This window comes from Triticum dicoccoides, chromosome 5A, assembly GCF_002162155.2.
Source record: "Triticum dicoccoides isolate Atlit2015 ecotype Zavitan chromosome 5A, WEW_v2.0, whole genome shotgun sequence".
Classification (NCBI taxonomy): domain Eukaryota; kingdom Viridiplantae; phylum Streptophyta; class Magnoliopsida; order Poales; family Poaceae; genus Triticum; species Triticum dicoccoides.
Window position 1 is genome coordinate 255,196,723 of NC_041388.1, and position 15,520 is coordinate 255,212,242.

Genomic DNA, 15,520 nt, shown 5'->3' on the forward strand with positions numbered 1-15,520 from the left:
AATATTAATCAAGCAGGACATAGGGTTTTACCTCCATCAAGAGGGCCCGAACCTGGGTAAAACATCGTGTCCCCTGCCTCATGTTACCATCCGCCTTAGACACACAGTTCGGGACCCCCTACCCGAGATCTGCCGGTTTTGACACCGACACTGACCGTGGAAATCCCCCATAGGCTCCCTGCTCAAGGGCAGATTATTCCTACTCCCAGATCTGGTGAGAGGGTGGTATTCATCTCCCACTTCCTCCGAGGGCTAGGGTTCGCTCTTCACCCCTTCGTTCGAGGGCTCATGTTTTATTACGGGCTAGATTTTCACGATCTAGCCCCGGACTCTTTTCTTCTCACCTCAGCGTTCATCGTCATGTGCGAGGCCTTTCTCCGTACTCCCCCACACTTCGGCCTATGGCTCAAGACCTTTAATGTGAAGCCGAAGGTGATCGATGGGAAGCAAGCAAAGTGTGGTGGCGCTACGGTGAGCAAGCTCACCAACGTCCTCTGGCTAAAAGGATCCTTCACGAAATCTTCCAACTTATGGCAACGGGAGTGGTTTTACATCACTGAACCCCGTGGTACCAAGTGGGCAGCTACACCTGCGTTCTGATCCGGCCCTCCAATTTAGCTCGCATCATGGATTAACAAGGGGCTAGATTGGGGACCAATCGACGAAGTGCAGACTCTACAGAGCCGCATCCGGAGTCTCCTTGAGAGGGATACCGGTCTCGTCGACGTGATTCAAGTAATGTTAATCCGTCGGGTCCTCCCATGCCAGCGACGGCCCCTCTGTTTGTGGGAGTTTAATCCGGAAGGACCACGAACCCTTCAGCACTTCTTTGGTACAATGCATAGAGGAATGTGGAAGTTATTCTTCGGGACATAGAACAGTGGCCGGACACTACCGAGGACATCGGCCTTGACTGCAATCATCCGGATTCCTCGGTAAGCACTCGATTCTTGAATAGCTTAATTAAACATCCCATGATGAGGGACTAAGAAAACCATCTTTTTCCAGGGTTGGACGAAGAAGGCGGAGCGAATTAGGTGTTTGTCCCCTCTTCCCGAAGACTCAGCTAGTCCTGTGTTAACAAGGATGCTGGTCCCGGCACCATTCCAGGTGCCGGTGAGAAAGGACAATGAAGAGAGCAGGGAGGCCAAAGGTGGCCTCCATTCTGAAGATACGCCGAACACTGTGTCCGGGGAGACTAAAGTTCCTTCTTCTGAAAACAAAAGGAAAGGAGAAGCTGACATCCCTTCTCCCCATGGTAAGAAAAGGGCCGCCTCTTAGGGTTGGGAGGTAAAGGCTCCTAAGCAAGGCAAGACACTCCTATCAGGCGGTTCGGGCTCAGAAGACGATGTTGTCACACAGTTCCTCCATAAGGACGAGCCTTTAGCCGAATCGTAAGTGAACAAGGGTGTTTTAAACATATCCCGTTCCTTTTCCTATCACAAGAGTAACGTCTAAAATATATGTTTTGCAGTCCGGCGCGCAGTCTTCCTCAACAATCCTCTTCGGGGATCTTCTTCCGGAGATGATGGAAAGCGAGACGCCTCCACAGGATTCCTCGCCCAATAGGGCGGATGACTTCGAGGTGTCGTCCCGAAGGGTCTCTCCCGATCAACAAGAGGTGCAGAGGATGATGAAGACAATGCCCCAAGGTGAAACCTCGGTTGCGCAGGGTCCCGGGTGTGCGGTCCCTACGGGGACCAACGATAAAGGCCCCGGACTATCCGGTTTACAGCCAAAGACGACTCTGGGGTTGCATATCCCTTCAAAGGGAGTCCATGCTCCCACCGCCGCTTCCCGAGATCCGGAGGCGCCGGATACACTGATGGGCATGTTGCGATATTCGTCCGTCTCAGAGGAACATCGTACCTTGATGGGTACAATGGTTGAGAGGATTATGTCCGCGAGAAGTGGATTGAATGAAGCTTTCACGGGCCTGCTAAGAGGCTTTGAGGTACGTAATGTAATACTTTCGATCATGCTTTATACACAAAGTGGACCTGTGTATAGATAGTAGCCCCTGAGACTCTGGTTGGCGTCCAAACGGAGGCAATCAGAGGATCGAAAGAGATATGCGCAGGAAACAATCTAATTGGTTGGAACACAGGTTGTTACATCCACGACGACTACCCACGCTAAGGAGGTTGCAGGTCTGGAGCAGAAACTTGATGCGATGAATGACGACATCGTTCTTATTAACAGGTGGCTCGACGAGGCGCAAGGTATGTTTTTGCGACGGTCAATGTATATATGTGTAATAACCTGAGCGCGAAGCTGAGAATCATATGCATAACTGCAGATAGTGTTGCCGCGGTAGAGGACCTTCGGGCTGAACTTGCCCGAGCCAAGGAGCAAGCCTGGGTGAGTAACGTGGCTGCCAAGAAGGCAGCTGATGAGTTAAGAGCCGAACAGGCTGCTCGGCGCCAGTGCGAGGAGAAGATGTCTACCATGGCGCGTGAGCTAAAGGAAACCTCTGTCCGGTGTGAATTCCTTGAGAAGGATAACAAAGCAAAAATGGCCGATCTCGACAATGCCTTACGAGAGGCGAGGGAAGCACGATCCGAGTCTAGGGCGGCTCGGGAGGAGATCCGGCAAGCTGGGGAGATAGCGGCCGGTAAGCCTTTCTTATTACAGACTAAATTCGGCGATTTGAAGTATGCCCCGCTTAATCAAATGTGGAGCTCTCCAGACGTGTTCTTGGACTTGCCGAAGAGTGCCCCTGATGCAACACAATTTTACCAAGAAGGGTATGCAGCGGAGAAGCTTTTCTGGACACAATTCGGCATGCCAAAGCGCCCGCTGTTGCTAAACGAGCAGATGGCCCGGTGGGCCAAGCTCCACAAGATATCTGGTTCTACCATGAGGGACGTTGTGGTCCGGCTATGGCCGACTGAGCCAATTACGAATAGTTATTTTGGTTTGGTACAACGATTTATGGATGTGGTGCCGCGTATCGACGCCGTGAAGCGATCAGCGTGCATTGAAGGTGCACGGATGGCCTTTGCCCGTGTCAAGACATATTGGGCGAAGATGAAGGCCGCCGATATTGCGGCGAAGAGTCCACCCGGGGGCAAGGACAAACACACGCCGGAGCATTATTTTGAAGATGTCCTAGAGGGCGCCCGCTTAATAGAGGGTCGATGCTCAAAAGATATGTTCTTCGAGTGGGCCGAAACTGTAAAAACAATATATGATATTATAAGACTATGCCTAAAAGTTTTGGCTCCTCCTGTGCGGCCATTTTTTATATAATCTGAAAGTTTTCCAGTCATCGGCTTCAGCACCCTCGCATAAAAAATATGAGGGTGTTTGGAAAAGCACTTGATCAGTCTTGACCCAACGTCTTGGTCCGTGAAGGAGGTGTCAATGCGTCGAACTAGGCAATCAGACTATAGGGCGTTAACACTTTCACTTAGCCATAGGAGTTTGACGATGGGTCTATGATATAGCCCCCGGTATGTATGCGGCTATCCGAATACGGTGCATTACATAGGTGACCGAAAGAACGGTCCTTTGTGTGATACGGAAGGAATCGCGAAAGATTCTGATAAGTCATCGAGTGGTTGACCAGCTCTCGCCGCATCATGACAGTCAGTTTTCGGCTTTCTCTACTGAGGTGCTCATCCGGATGAACCAGGACACAATCACAGTAGTTCTCCCTTTACTACCCTAGCCGATAGAGCGGAACGTAAGGTAGTAAGCACAGGAGCCGGGCAACCCAACTATTGACCAAAGACATGATTCGGAGCTGATGCATATAAGGCCGAACTCCTGACGTCGAAGTGCTATAAAGCTGTTCGGACTTGTCAGCAATTTATTTGTTCCCGTATTGAGCCCCTGGCAATTTGTACCGAGGTGCATGTGTGAAACAACCAGAACAATTCAGCTCTTTTAAAAAAAAGGGTGAATACTGAATACGGATTATGTTCATTGGGACCTGATTGATATGCCAATTGCCATTTTACAGGGAATAACGCCATGCCCCAGGCTACTTGACATGTCGGTGGTCGAAGGCTGAGGGAGAAGGCACTTTACAGGCTCTAAATAGAGAGTGCGGTCTACAAAGAATTACTTGGACCTCCTGTCGCACGTATGCGCCGCCTTGCCTCGGTGAAAGGACTCCTTAACAGGAGTAGCCATTGGGTAGGTGAACGAAGCCGAACTCCGAAAGAGTCCGGAGATAACCACCTATGGTAAAAGATAAAGAAAGTAGTTAGAAAAGAAAAGAAAAGAAAAAGGAAAAGAGACTATGGGAGTGCTTGTAGGCCTGTCCATGTTGTGCCTTTGCCAATGACCAGGGTATTTTAAGTACATCATTGTGTACGCACGGTACGAACTTCGCGGGTATACGAGGCAAACGACAGAGGCCGAACTGCTAATCCAACTCTGAGATTGATCGGCCCCATTTAATAGAGGCCGGTGGCTTAATGGCCATTGAAATATGCGGCTTGATGAGGCCGCTTGGTACATCGACTGTGGTGGCCATAGTATGACTCTCCGTACGGAGGGAGTGTTCTGTATTTCCATTTACTGTTATGACGCCGCATGGACTGGGCATCTTAAGTTTTGTGGGGGCGTAGAGCGGGACCGCATTAAAACGAGCAAAAGCGGTACGCCCCCGAAGTGCATGGTAGCTACTACGGAACGGGACAATATCAAAGGTCAAGCCTTCACTTCGGAAGTTGTTCGGCGAACCGAAAACGACTTCCAGTGTGATGGAGCCCCTACAGTGAGCTTCTACGCCGAACACTGCTCCCTTGAGGGTAGCTGTGGTGGGCTTGATTCTTGAAGGATCAATGCCCATTTTGCGGGCAGTGTCTTAGTAGAGTAGATTAAGGCTACTATCGCTGTCCATAAGGACTTTCCTGAGATGGAACCCATTGATAATTGGATCGATGATCAGAGCCGCCGAACCTTCGGGACATATATGGCAAAATTTTGGGGGAAACGGCTCTATGGCGTATGCATCCCGTAGTGCGTGCCTGCGCTCCCCTGTAGGGGTGTGCGTCGTGTATACCATATTTACGGTTTTTACTTCGGGGGGAAATGTTTCTGACCCCCGGTATTTGGCTACCGAGTCTCTTCGTCGTCGCAGTCACTGGGCAGCTCCTTCCCCTTGTGTTCAGCATTAAGCTTGTCGGCTTGTTTGAAGACCCAACAGCTTCTGTTGGTGTGAGTAGCTGGTTTATCAGGGGTGCCATGAATATGGCAGGGCCGATCCAGTATTTTCTCTAGATTGGATGATCCGTATCTATGTGCCTTGAATGGCCTTTTCCCTTTACCGGGTTTGGAGCCGCTGAATCCGGCGTTGACCGCCGTGTCTTGCGTTCTTTCGCTATGATTGCGACGTTTGTGTTTATTGTGTCGTGGCTTGCCATTGCCGTCTCGGACTTCGGAAGTACCTGGATCGCTGGTGCCAATGCTTCTACGAGCGAGTCGGCTATCTTCTTCCATGCAAAAGCGGGTCATTAGAGCGTTAAGGGCTATCATGGACTTTGGTTTTCTTGACTGAGGTGGCAGGCGAGCCACTCATCCCGGACGCTGTGTTTGAAGGCCGCGAGGGATTCGGCGTCCGGACAATCGACAATTTGGTTCTTTTTAATTAGAAGTCTAGTCCAGATCTTCCTGGTTGACTCTCCGGGCTGCTGGATGATGTGACTTAAGTCATCGGCATCTGGTGGTCGGACATATGTACCTTGGAAGTTATCATGAAAGGCGTCTTCCAGGTCTTCCCAGTTGCCAACGGAGTTCTCTGGAAGGTTGTTGAGCCAGTGCCGCGCTAGTCCCTTTAGTTTTAACGGGAGGTATTTGATGGCGTGGAGAACATCACCGCGGGCCATGTGGATATGGAGAAGAAAATCTTCAATCCATACTGCGGGATCTGTTGTTCCATCGTATGATTCGATATTCATGGGTTTAAACCCCTCTGGGGATTCATGCGCCATTACTTCATCAGTGAAGCAAAGAGGGTGTGTGGCGCCTCTATATCGGGCCACATCACGACGTAGCTTAGATGGAGTTCATCTGCGGCATTCGGCCCGCACGTGATTAAGCTTGTCATGTCCGAATAGATAGCCGTCGTCGCTTGTCGGGGCACACCCCCGTGATCCATAGATCGATCTGGTATGTCCTGCTCTACTGTCCAGGTTCTGCCGAAGGTCATATGTATATGCCCGAACTGTTTTTATCACTGCTTTTATAGTGGGGTAGTACGGGCTGGTGTTCGGCTTGGGTTGCCGCTTTGTCCCAACCACATAGTGGTCGGTCAGTCGCATTGTTTGCTGATGGCACGGGCTCCAACGCCTCATCGTCGAATTGAGGTAGTAATTTGCACTTCGGGTAACTTCTGGGTGGTCGCTCGCGGCCGTATTCCTCGGCTACTAGGACGCTAGTCCATTTTATCATTGAGAAAATCCTAATCAGCTTGAAGCTGTTGCTGCTTGTTTTTAAGGCTCCTTGCGGTGGCTATTAGCCGGTGCTTAAAGCGCTCCTACTTGAGAGGTTCCTCAGGCATGATAAAATCCTCGTCGCCGAGGCTCACCTCATCCTCGGAGAGTGGAAGATAATTACTGTCCTCCGAGTCTTCGTGCATGGCATGTTCATTAGGGCTGACGCGCCCATCTTCCCGTTGGTCCTGTTCGGAAGTTGCCTCAACGGGGTCTTCATTGTCTTTGGCACCGTCCAGAGTGTTATCTTCTCCTGTGCCGGTGTTGTTGTCTTTGCTGCGGCGTGATTTAGAGCGGCTCCGCTGACGCTGGCGTTTTGGTTGTATCTCAGGAGGTTTATCCTCAACCGAATCTTCCTTGTCATCGCCACTATTCTCTTTTGATGCATCTACCATGTATACATCGTATGAGGAGGTCGTCGTCCATCGTCCGGTGAACAGTGGATTTTCGGCCTGCTCCTCTCCAGCATCGTCGTCCATACCGTCGATGTCTTCAGAGCCATAATCGGGCATGTCGGTTAAGTCTTTGATAGTGGCTATTAAGTGGGTGGGGGTGGGAAGCGGAATTCTCCGTCGTCAGCCTCCAGTTCAAGCCGGATATAACTCGGCTGAGAGCCCCCACTAAGGAGAGTGTTTTTAATGAGTTTAGCACATCGCCCAAAGGCGAGTGTCGAAAGATGTCCACGGAGCTGACTTCGACGATCGATGCCTGATCAACCTCGTCGTGCGCGGACGCACACGGTTCAGAACTTGTAGCCGGAAACGGGTCCGGGGTTCCGGTGACACGGATGCTACTCAAGGTTGGGTCGGTGTGCGGCTCCGACGCCGCTGAGTCTGTGATTTCCGTGGCGGGGTTGAGCCTCCCGTCCTCGGATGGCGCAATCTGCTCCGGATCCAGGGCCGGAGCGGTTACAAGCGCTATCCCTTGGGCATGGTCCGATGACAGATTTAAGTCATGTTCATCGTGGCGGCAGGGAGCAGCTGCCATGGTCTCGAATCCGTTGAAGATCAAGTCTCCGCGGATATCCACGGCGTAGTTCAAGCTTCCAAATCTAACCTGACGACCAGGGGTGTAGCTATCGATCTGCTCTAGATGGCCACGCGAGTTGGACCACAGTGCGAAGCCGCCGAATATGAAGATCTATCCGGGGAGGAAGGTTTCTCCCTGGACAACATTGTTGTACATGATTGACGGGGCCATCGAACCTCCTGACGATGACACAACAGAACTCTCAATGAAAGCACCAAAGTCAGTGTCAAAACCGGTGGATCTCGGGTAGGGGGTCCCGAACTGTGCGTCTAAGGTTGATGGTAACAGGAGACAGGGAACACAATGTTTACCCAGGTTTGGGCCCTTTTGATGGAGGTAAAACCCTACGTCCTACTAGATTAATATTGATGAATATTGGGGTTACAAGAGTGGATCTACCACGAGATCGTAATGGCTAAAACCCTGGAAGTCTAGCCTATTTGATTATGATTGTCCCTACAGACTAATCCCTCTGGTTCATATAGACACTGGAGGGGACTAGGGTTATACAAAGTCGGTTACGGAGAAAGGAATCTTCATATCCGAAGGCCAAGCTTGCCATCCATGCCAAGGAGAGTCCCATCCGGACACGGGTGAGAGTCTTTGGTCTTGTATCTTCGTAGCCCATCAGTCCGGCCCATGTCCAACAGGCCGGACCCCCGAGGACCCCCTAGTCTAGGACTCCCTCACAAGCACCGAACATACGACACCTTCGAGTTCTACACACGTTCAGCTCGATGACGTCCCTCGAACTCTTGATCCAGCAAAGTATCAAGGGAGAGTTTTGTCAGCACGATGGCGTGGTGACAGTGCTGGTGAAGTGATCCGCGCAGGGCTTTGCCTAAGCACTACGACAATATGACCGGAGGAGTAAACTGTGGAGGGGGGCGCCGCACACGGCTAACAGTCGTTTCTTTGTGTTCTAGGCGCCTCCTCCACACATATATATAGGTTGGAGGGGGAAGAGGTAGTCGAGGGGCCCCAAGTAGGTCGAATCCTACTTGGGCTCCCATCCCAATTCACCCCCCTTTCCTTGTTTTCCAGAGGGAGAAGGAAAGAGGAGGGGGAGAGAAGGAAGGGGGAGGCCGAATCCCTCCCCTTCCTTTCTCTCTTCCCCCTTTTCCTTCCTCTTCCTATTCAGCCTACATGGGGGGTGCAGTAGCCCATGCTGGCTGTTGTGTTTCCCCTCTTGGCCCAGTAGGCCCAAATCTTCGACGGGGGGTGCCCGAAACCCCTTCCAGTGACCCGATATGCACCTGGTACCCCCGAAACACTTCCGGTGTCCGAATATCGTCATCCTATATATGAATCTTTACCTCTCAACCATTTTGAGACTCCTCGTCATGTCACTGATCTCATCCGGGACTCCGAACAACATTCAGTCACCAAATCACATAACTCATATAAAACAAAATCGTCATCGAACGTTAAGCGTGCAGACCGTACGGGTTCGAGAACTATGTAGACATGATCGACACACCTCTCCGGCCAATAACCAACTGCGGAACCTAGATGCTCATATTGGTTCCCACATATTCTACGAAGATCTTTAATGGTCGTACCGTAATGACAACATACGTTATTCCCTTTGTCGTCGGTATGTTACTTGCCCAAGATTCGATCGTCGGTATCTTCATACCTAGTTCAATCTCGTTACCGGAAAGTCTTTTTACTCGTTCCGTAATGCATCATCCCGCAACTAACTCATTAGTCACATTGCTAGCAAGGTTTATCATGATGTGCATTACCGAGAGGGCCCGGAGATACCTCTCCAATACTCGGAGTGACAAATCCTAATCTCGATCTATGCCAACCCAACAAACACCTTCAGAGATACCTGTAGAGCATCTTTATAATCACCCAGTTATGTTGTGACGTTTGATAGCACACAAGGTATTCCTCCGGTATTCGGGAGTTGCATAATCTCATAGTCGAAGGAATATGTATTTGACATGAAGAAAGCAATAGCAATAAAACTTAACGATCATTAAGCTAAGCTAACGGATGGGTCTTGTCCATCACATCATTCTCCTAATGATATGATCCCGTTCATCAAATGACAACACATGTCTATGGTTAGGAAACTTAACCATCTTTGATCAATGAGCTAGTTTAGTAGAGGCTTAATAGGGACACTGTGTTTTGTCTATGTATCCACACATGTATCAAGTTTCCGGTTAATACAATTCTAGCATGAATAATAAACATTTATCATGATATAAGGAAATATAAATAACAACTTTATTGTTGCCTCTAGGGCATATTTCCCTTCAACATCACCAATCCCAGCATCGCCACGCGTTGTCCCAACAAATCACCCCACCGATTGCCACAAAACGCCTCATCGGTCCCAACAAATTGCCCCACTAAACTGCGACAAAACACCTCACATGTCCCAGCTCTAGTGCGGGCAGTTGCACCACCCCACAACACTGAACTCACCATCGCGGTGCATCGTCCCAACAAATCGCCCCAGCCAGTCGAAGTAGAACGCCTCGTCGGTCCGAGCAAAATGCCAGTCTGTCGCAACATCGTGTCATCGTCTCCAACGCGAGGATGGTCCTTGTAGCAGTGTCGTCAATCTGGCTCACATCGTTTCAGCTCGCAGCAGCACGGCCGCCCTCCCTGGCAACATCGTCAATCTGGCTTAAGTCGGTTTGGCTTGCAGCACAACAGTTGCCCTCCCTCGCAATGTCGTTGATCTGGCTTAAGTCAGTTTGGCTTGCAGCAGGGTGGCCGCCCTCCCTCGCAGCGACGACAACCCTCTTTCCAGCGTCGCCGACGACCGCACCCGCACATCACCCCTCGTGGTTGTGACACTAGCGCCCGTTCCCGTGCATGCAGATGTTGGCTCACTTAGGTCGCTCTATCATGGAGGGACGGAATTCTGAAGGGGGGCATGAGTGAGTGAGAGAGAGAGGGAAGGATGGGGAGGGAGGGAGAGAGAGAGAGTGACCATTGGCTGCGCGCAACTAGATCAAGGAGGTGCCATCGGTGGTGGTGCGCGAGTTGCGTGAATTCAATGGTGGAGAATTTAGCCATTGTGTGTGGGATTGATCTCATCAAGGAAGAAAATAGGGATAATGAGATGAGGAGGCGGTAGCAGGGACCATGGGACGAACGCGTACACGCGTGAGAGAGGGGGATCTCAAGCAAGATCAATTGGCCCATTCCTTCTGCATGCATCGACTACACTATGTGAGAAAAGATCGTTGTTGTGTCTGGGCCTTCGTCTTGATGGAGCAAATTGTATAAACCAAGGAGCTTGAAGACCATGAGTGCTAGTTGAACCCTAAGGGATCCACTAGAGAATTAAACTGACGGAACCCGGAAGACCCACCGAAGACACACCCCACACACCATCAGCCAGTGACAAGCACACCAACAAGACAAGGATAGGGCAGGGAGGGCATTGTTCCCGCACTAGCACAACGTCGTTGCCTTGCCACCCCAAACCAGACACATAGACTACCTAGAGCAAACCTAAACCAAGTTGCTCATGCACGCCAGATCCGGGCCCGAGGTCGAGCATGATGCCGTCCAGGTCCACGCTCCGACGCCCCTCTTCTCCGGTATCCAGGGCGGATCGCCATTGGGCTGGATCTAGGGCCCTTTGGGTGCCACAGACATGCCCAACGTCGTCGGCGAGTACCACCAGCTGAAGACGCCAGAACATGACCACGCATCCTCGACGCACATGCCACAATAGTCCACCAACCTCCGCAACAAAAGCCCCCCTCGCCTGCAATTAGAACCTCCTCTCCTTGCAAGTAAACGTCGCACAATTGCACACGTGGCCGTTGGGCCAGCCCAACTACCACAAGTGTTTTTCTCAGTTTTATGAAAGCTCTAGATTGTTTGTTGTTTCTTTTTTTCCCTGAATTTTCGTGTTGTTTTCTTTACTGATTTCTTTTTTTCTTTCTTGTTTATTTCTCTCCTTTTCGGAATATTTTTTAGAAAATGTTCACCAAATTTTATGAAAAAAATCATAATTTGAAAAATGTTGAACTGTTTAAAAAAAATTATAAAAAGTTTTTAGAAAATCACGTGTTTTATTTTAATATTTTGAAACCTTCTCCACTACAGCTGATTTTTTGTTTTTGAGAAAACCGGCTAGAAGAAACGAACCAGGCAAGAAAATCGTTTGGAGTCGCAACAGTGCCTAGCGCAGTATTGGGCAGCCCGACACCGTACCGGTCAGGCGAAGCGCGAGAAGGTGATTTTTGCCGGAGGCCCACAGAAGTGGAGAAGCCCGGGCCGATTCCTCGAACAACAAGACCAGCGCCATTGTCGGTCCAGTTGGCCTCCGCTCCCCAGACTTGACCAGCGCCAGCCATGCAGCCGTCGTCGTCGACTCGTCGGCATATCACGCACCCAGAAGTCCCAGGCGATCTCTCCCTCCGCGCGCCACCGCAACCTTGACCGCTGCTTTGATCTTGCAGGCATAACTCGATATTTTTGTCCCCCGTGCAGCCGCGACTCTTCGACCTCGATCGAGCACTCGAGTCCTCAGGTGACACCCTTCGTACGACGTCCGCGGATGCATGCTTGCATGTACGCGCGCAGCGATCGGCACGTGCCAATCAACACGTGCAGCTAATTACGAACGAGCAATGCTATATATTCATGTACGTGCCGCCCTACATGCACACACACATTCGATCCTCGTACAACTGCAGCACTGGTGTGCGTACGCACCAGCGATCGTTCTACCGCGAGTGCTATTGGTGCACGTACAGCGTATGGAGATCATGGGCGTGCAGGTGCAGAGGACGTTCGTCGTGCCCCCGGCGGCCGCGCCCTCCGAGGAGGTGCCGCTCACCGTCTTCGACCTCGCCGCGCCGACCTACCACGTCACGGTGCTCTTCGCCTTCTCGCCGCCCAACCCGACCAACCAGGCCCTCCTCGACGCCCTCTCCGCCACGCTCCCGCGCTTCCCGCTCCTCACCGCCGCCATGCGCCTCGACCGCCGGGACGGCGCGCGCCCGTGCTTCGTCACGGGGAAGGGCGACGCGGGCGCCCTCGTCGTGGAGGCCGAGGTGCCGTCCTCGGCGCTCTCCGACCACCTCCCGCTCGCGCCCTCGCCGGGGCTCGCGCTGCTCCACCCCACGGTCCGTAGAGGCGCCGCGCCACACGTGCTCATGCTCCAGATCAACCGCTTCGCGTGCGGCGGGGTCGTCATCGCCTCGTTGTCCCACCACCAGGTCGCCGACGGCCACTCCATGACCATGTTCTTCCACGCTTGGGCCGACGCCGTACGCGGCGACGGCCTCGTCGCTGACTGCGCCCCCGTGCCGTACGGCCCCGCGGCCCTCGTGCCGCGCCGCCCGCCCCGCTGCGACTTCGAGCACCGTGGTGCCGAGTTCCTGCCGCTGTCGCCGGCGCCTACGCACGACGACGGACGCGCGAGCAAGCCGCCGGCCGAGGTTGATCATCACGTCGACACTTCCGAGATCACCAACATGCTCCTTCACTATACGAGCGAGTTCGTGGCCGAGCTCAAGTGCGCCGCGCACAACAGGTACACGACCTTCGAGACCGTGTCGGCGCACGTCTGGCGGAAGATCACCGCCGCGCGCGGGCTCGCCGACGGGGGCGACGCGCACACGTCGATACGCATCGCGGTGAACGGACGTGGCCGGCTGGCTGGAACGGGCGCCCTACCGGCCGCGGGGTTCTTCGGAAACGTCGTGCTCACGGCGATTTCCGGGACCCGCGCGGCGGCCCTGGCCACCGGCACCCTCGCCGATGCCGCGGCGCTGGTCCGCGCAGGGATCCGCGCCGTCGACGGTGGGTACTTCCAGTCGTTCGTCGACTTCGGGGCGCTGCACGGTGACGAGGATCTGGAGCCGGCGTGTGCGGACGAGGCCGGCGTGCTGTCGCTGGACGTGGAGGCCGACAGCTGGCTCCACCTGGACCTGCACCGGTTGGACTTTGGGTGCGGCGGGCGGCTCGTCGGAATCCTGCCGGGGAAGGTCCCGCAGGACGGGGTGGTGGTGCTGATGCCCAGCCTGCGGAAAGGGGGAGGCATCGACGTGTTCGTTGCGTTGTGGGAGAAGCACGCCAGGGAGCTCAGCGCCATTGCTTACACTTAGGCGTGTTTGGTTTGAGGATCAAAAGTCATGCAATGTCATGGTTCCATATATGAGAGGAATGGCTTGGTTTCCTCCTTGCGTTCGATAATAAGAGATAAAAAATGGGGACTAGTTTTTCAACTCCAGGCTGTAGGGGCACCCTCTATAAACAGTACATTAAGGCCGTGTTCGGATTCCCTCCGCTCCACGCCGGAGCGGAGCGGCAATCCAGTTAATTAATGCCATGATTTGCGAAGTTGGTTAAACCCCGCTCCGGACGCTCCGCTCCGCGAGGACTGCCGAACGCGGCCTAAAAAAGGATAGAAAACAAAATCGCAAAATACTGAAACTTTGCGACATCAAATATGCTTAAACTTTATAGGTGCTTACAAGTTTTCATGTAGAAAAAATATTCAAGGAGCTCTAAATAAGAAAAAAAATCCAGGGCTCAAAATTGTGAGCACTTTTAGCAGTGAAATCAGAAACTCATGGGTACACCTTTCTCTACTTGATATTTTGTTATGAAAATTTGCAAGAACCTCAAACGTTTGATCATCTTTGATGTTCGAGCTTCATGTCTTTTTGTAAAAAATACATGGATTGATTATGTTCGTGTGTTTGGTTGAAGACATGGAATGTGAAGAATATGATTTTACTCACCTCTTTCCGTATGATTGGTGAACAAATATAGTTCCTTCCATGTGAATGGTGAACAAATATAGCTCTTTGCATTCAAATAACATATAATTCAAATTTTCGGCAGGATTTCCTTTTTATTTTCAACAAGAAGCACTTAACAAATATACACCACTTGTATATAACATCACATATAACAGATTTTTCCAATGCGAATATCATATAACAAAATGTTCACATACTGTAGAAAAATCAACAATGGTAATACATTTGCATTCTCAACATCCCGTTCAATAGACTTTTCACGCTTTTCTTGAGCCTGGTCTGACATCAGGACCAGAGGAAGTTTTGTTGGGGAACGTAGTAATTTCAAAAAAATTCTTACGCACACGCAACATCATGGTGATGCATAGCAACGAGAGGGGAGAGTGTTGTCTACGTACCCTCATAGACTGGAAGCGGAAGCGTTAGCACAACGCGGTTGATGTAGTCGTACGTCTTCACGGCCCGACCGATCAAGCACCGAAACTACGGCACCTCCGAGTTCTAGAACACGTTCAGCTCGATGACAATCCCCGGACTCCGATCCAGCAAAGTGTCGGGGAAGAGTTCCGTCAGCACGACGGCGTGGTGACGATCTTGATGTTCTACCGTCGCAGGGCTTCGCCTAAGCACCGCTACAATATTATCGAGGATTATGGTGGAGGGGGGCACCGTACACGGCTAAGAGAACGATCACGAAGATCAACTTGTGTGTCTAGAGGTGCCCCCTGCCCCTGTATATAAAGGAGGAAGGGGGAGAGGCCGGCCGGCCCCTGGGGCGCGCCAAGGAGGGGGGAGTCCTCCTCCTAGTAGGAGTAGGACTCCCCTTTCCTAGTCCAACTAGGAAGAGAGAAGGGGAAGGAAAGAGAGGGAGAGGGAGAGGGAAAGAGGGGCCGCGCCCCCCTCCCCTAGTCCAATTCGGACTCCCCATGGGAGGGGGCGCGCCACCTCCTGGGCTGCTGCCCTCTCTCTCCCCTCAGGCCCACTAAGGCCCAATACTTCCCCGGGGGGTCCGGCAACCCTTCCGGCACTCCGGTTTTCTCCGAAATCATCCGAAACACTTCCGGTGTCCGAATATACCCGTCCAATATATTGATTTTTATGTCTCGACCATTTCGAGACTCCTCGTCATGTCCGTGATCATATCCGGGACTCCGAACAACTTTCGGTATATCAAAATATATAAACTCATAATGAAGCTGTCATCGTAACGTTAAGCGTGTGGACCCTACGGGTTCAAGAACAATGTAGACATGACCGAGACACGTCTCCGGTCAATAACCAATAGCGGAA

At 52.0% G+C, this 15,520-nt stretch overlaps 1 protein-coding gene across 1 annotated transcript; it reads left to right on the plus strand.

The window, feature by feature from the left end:
* Positions 1-12,226: 12,226 nt before the first annotated feature.
* LOC119303085 (tryptamine hydroxycinnamoyltransferase 1-like) lies at positions 12,227-13,570 on the plus strand. The gene has a single exon (XM_037580176.1). It carries the CDS (start codon positions 12,227-12,229, stop codon positions 13,568-13,570), a length of 1,344 nt encoding a protein of 447 aa, XP_037436073.1.
* The last annotated feature ends 1,950 nt before the right edge of the window (positions 13,571-15,520 follow it).

Coding starts and splice junctions, on each gene's coding strand:
- LOC119303085 (XM_037580176.1), top strand. CDS start 12,227: ATGGGCGTGCAGGTGCAGAGGACGTTCGTCGTGCCCCCGGCGGCCGCG.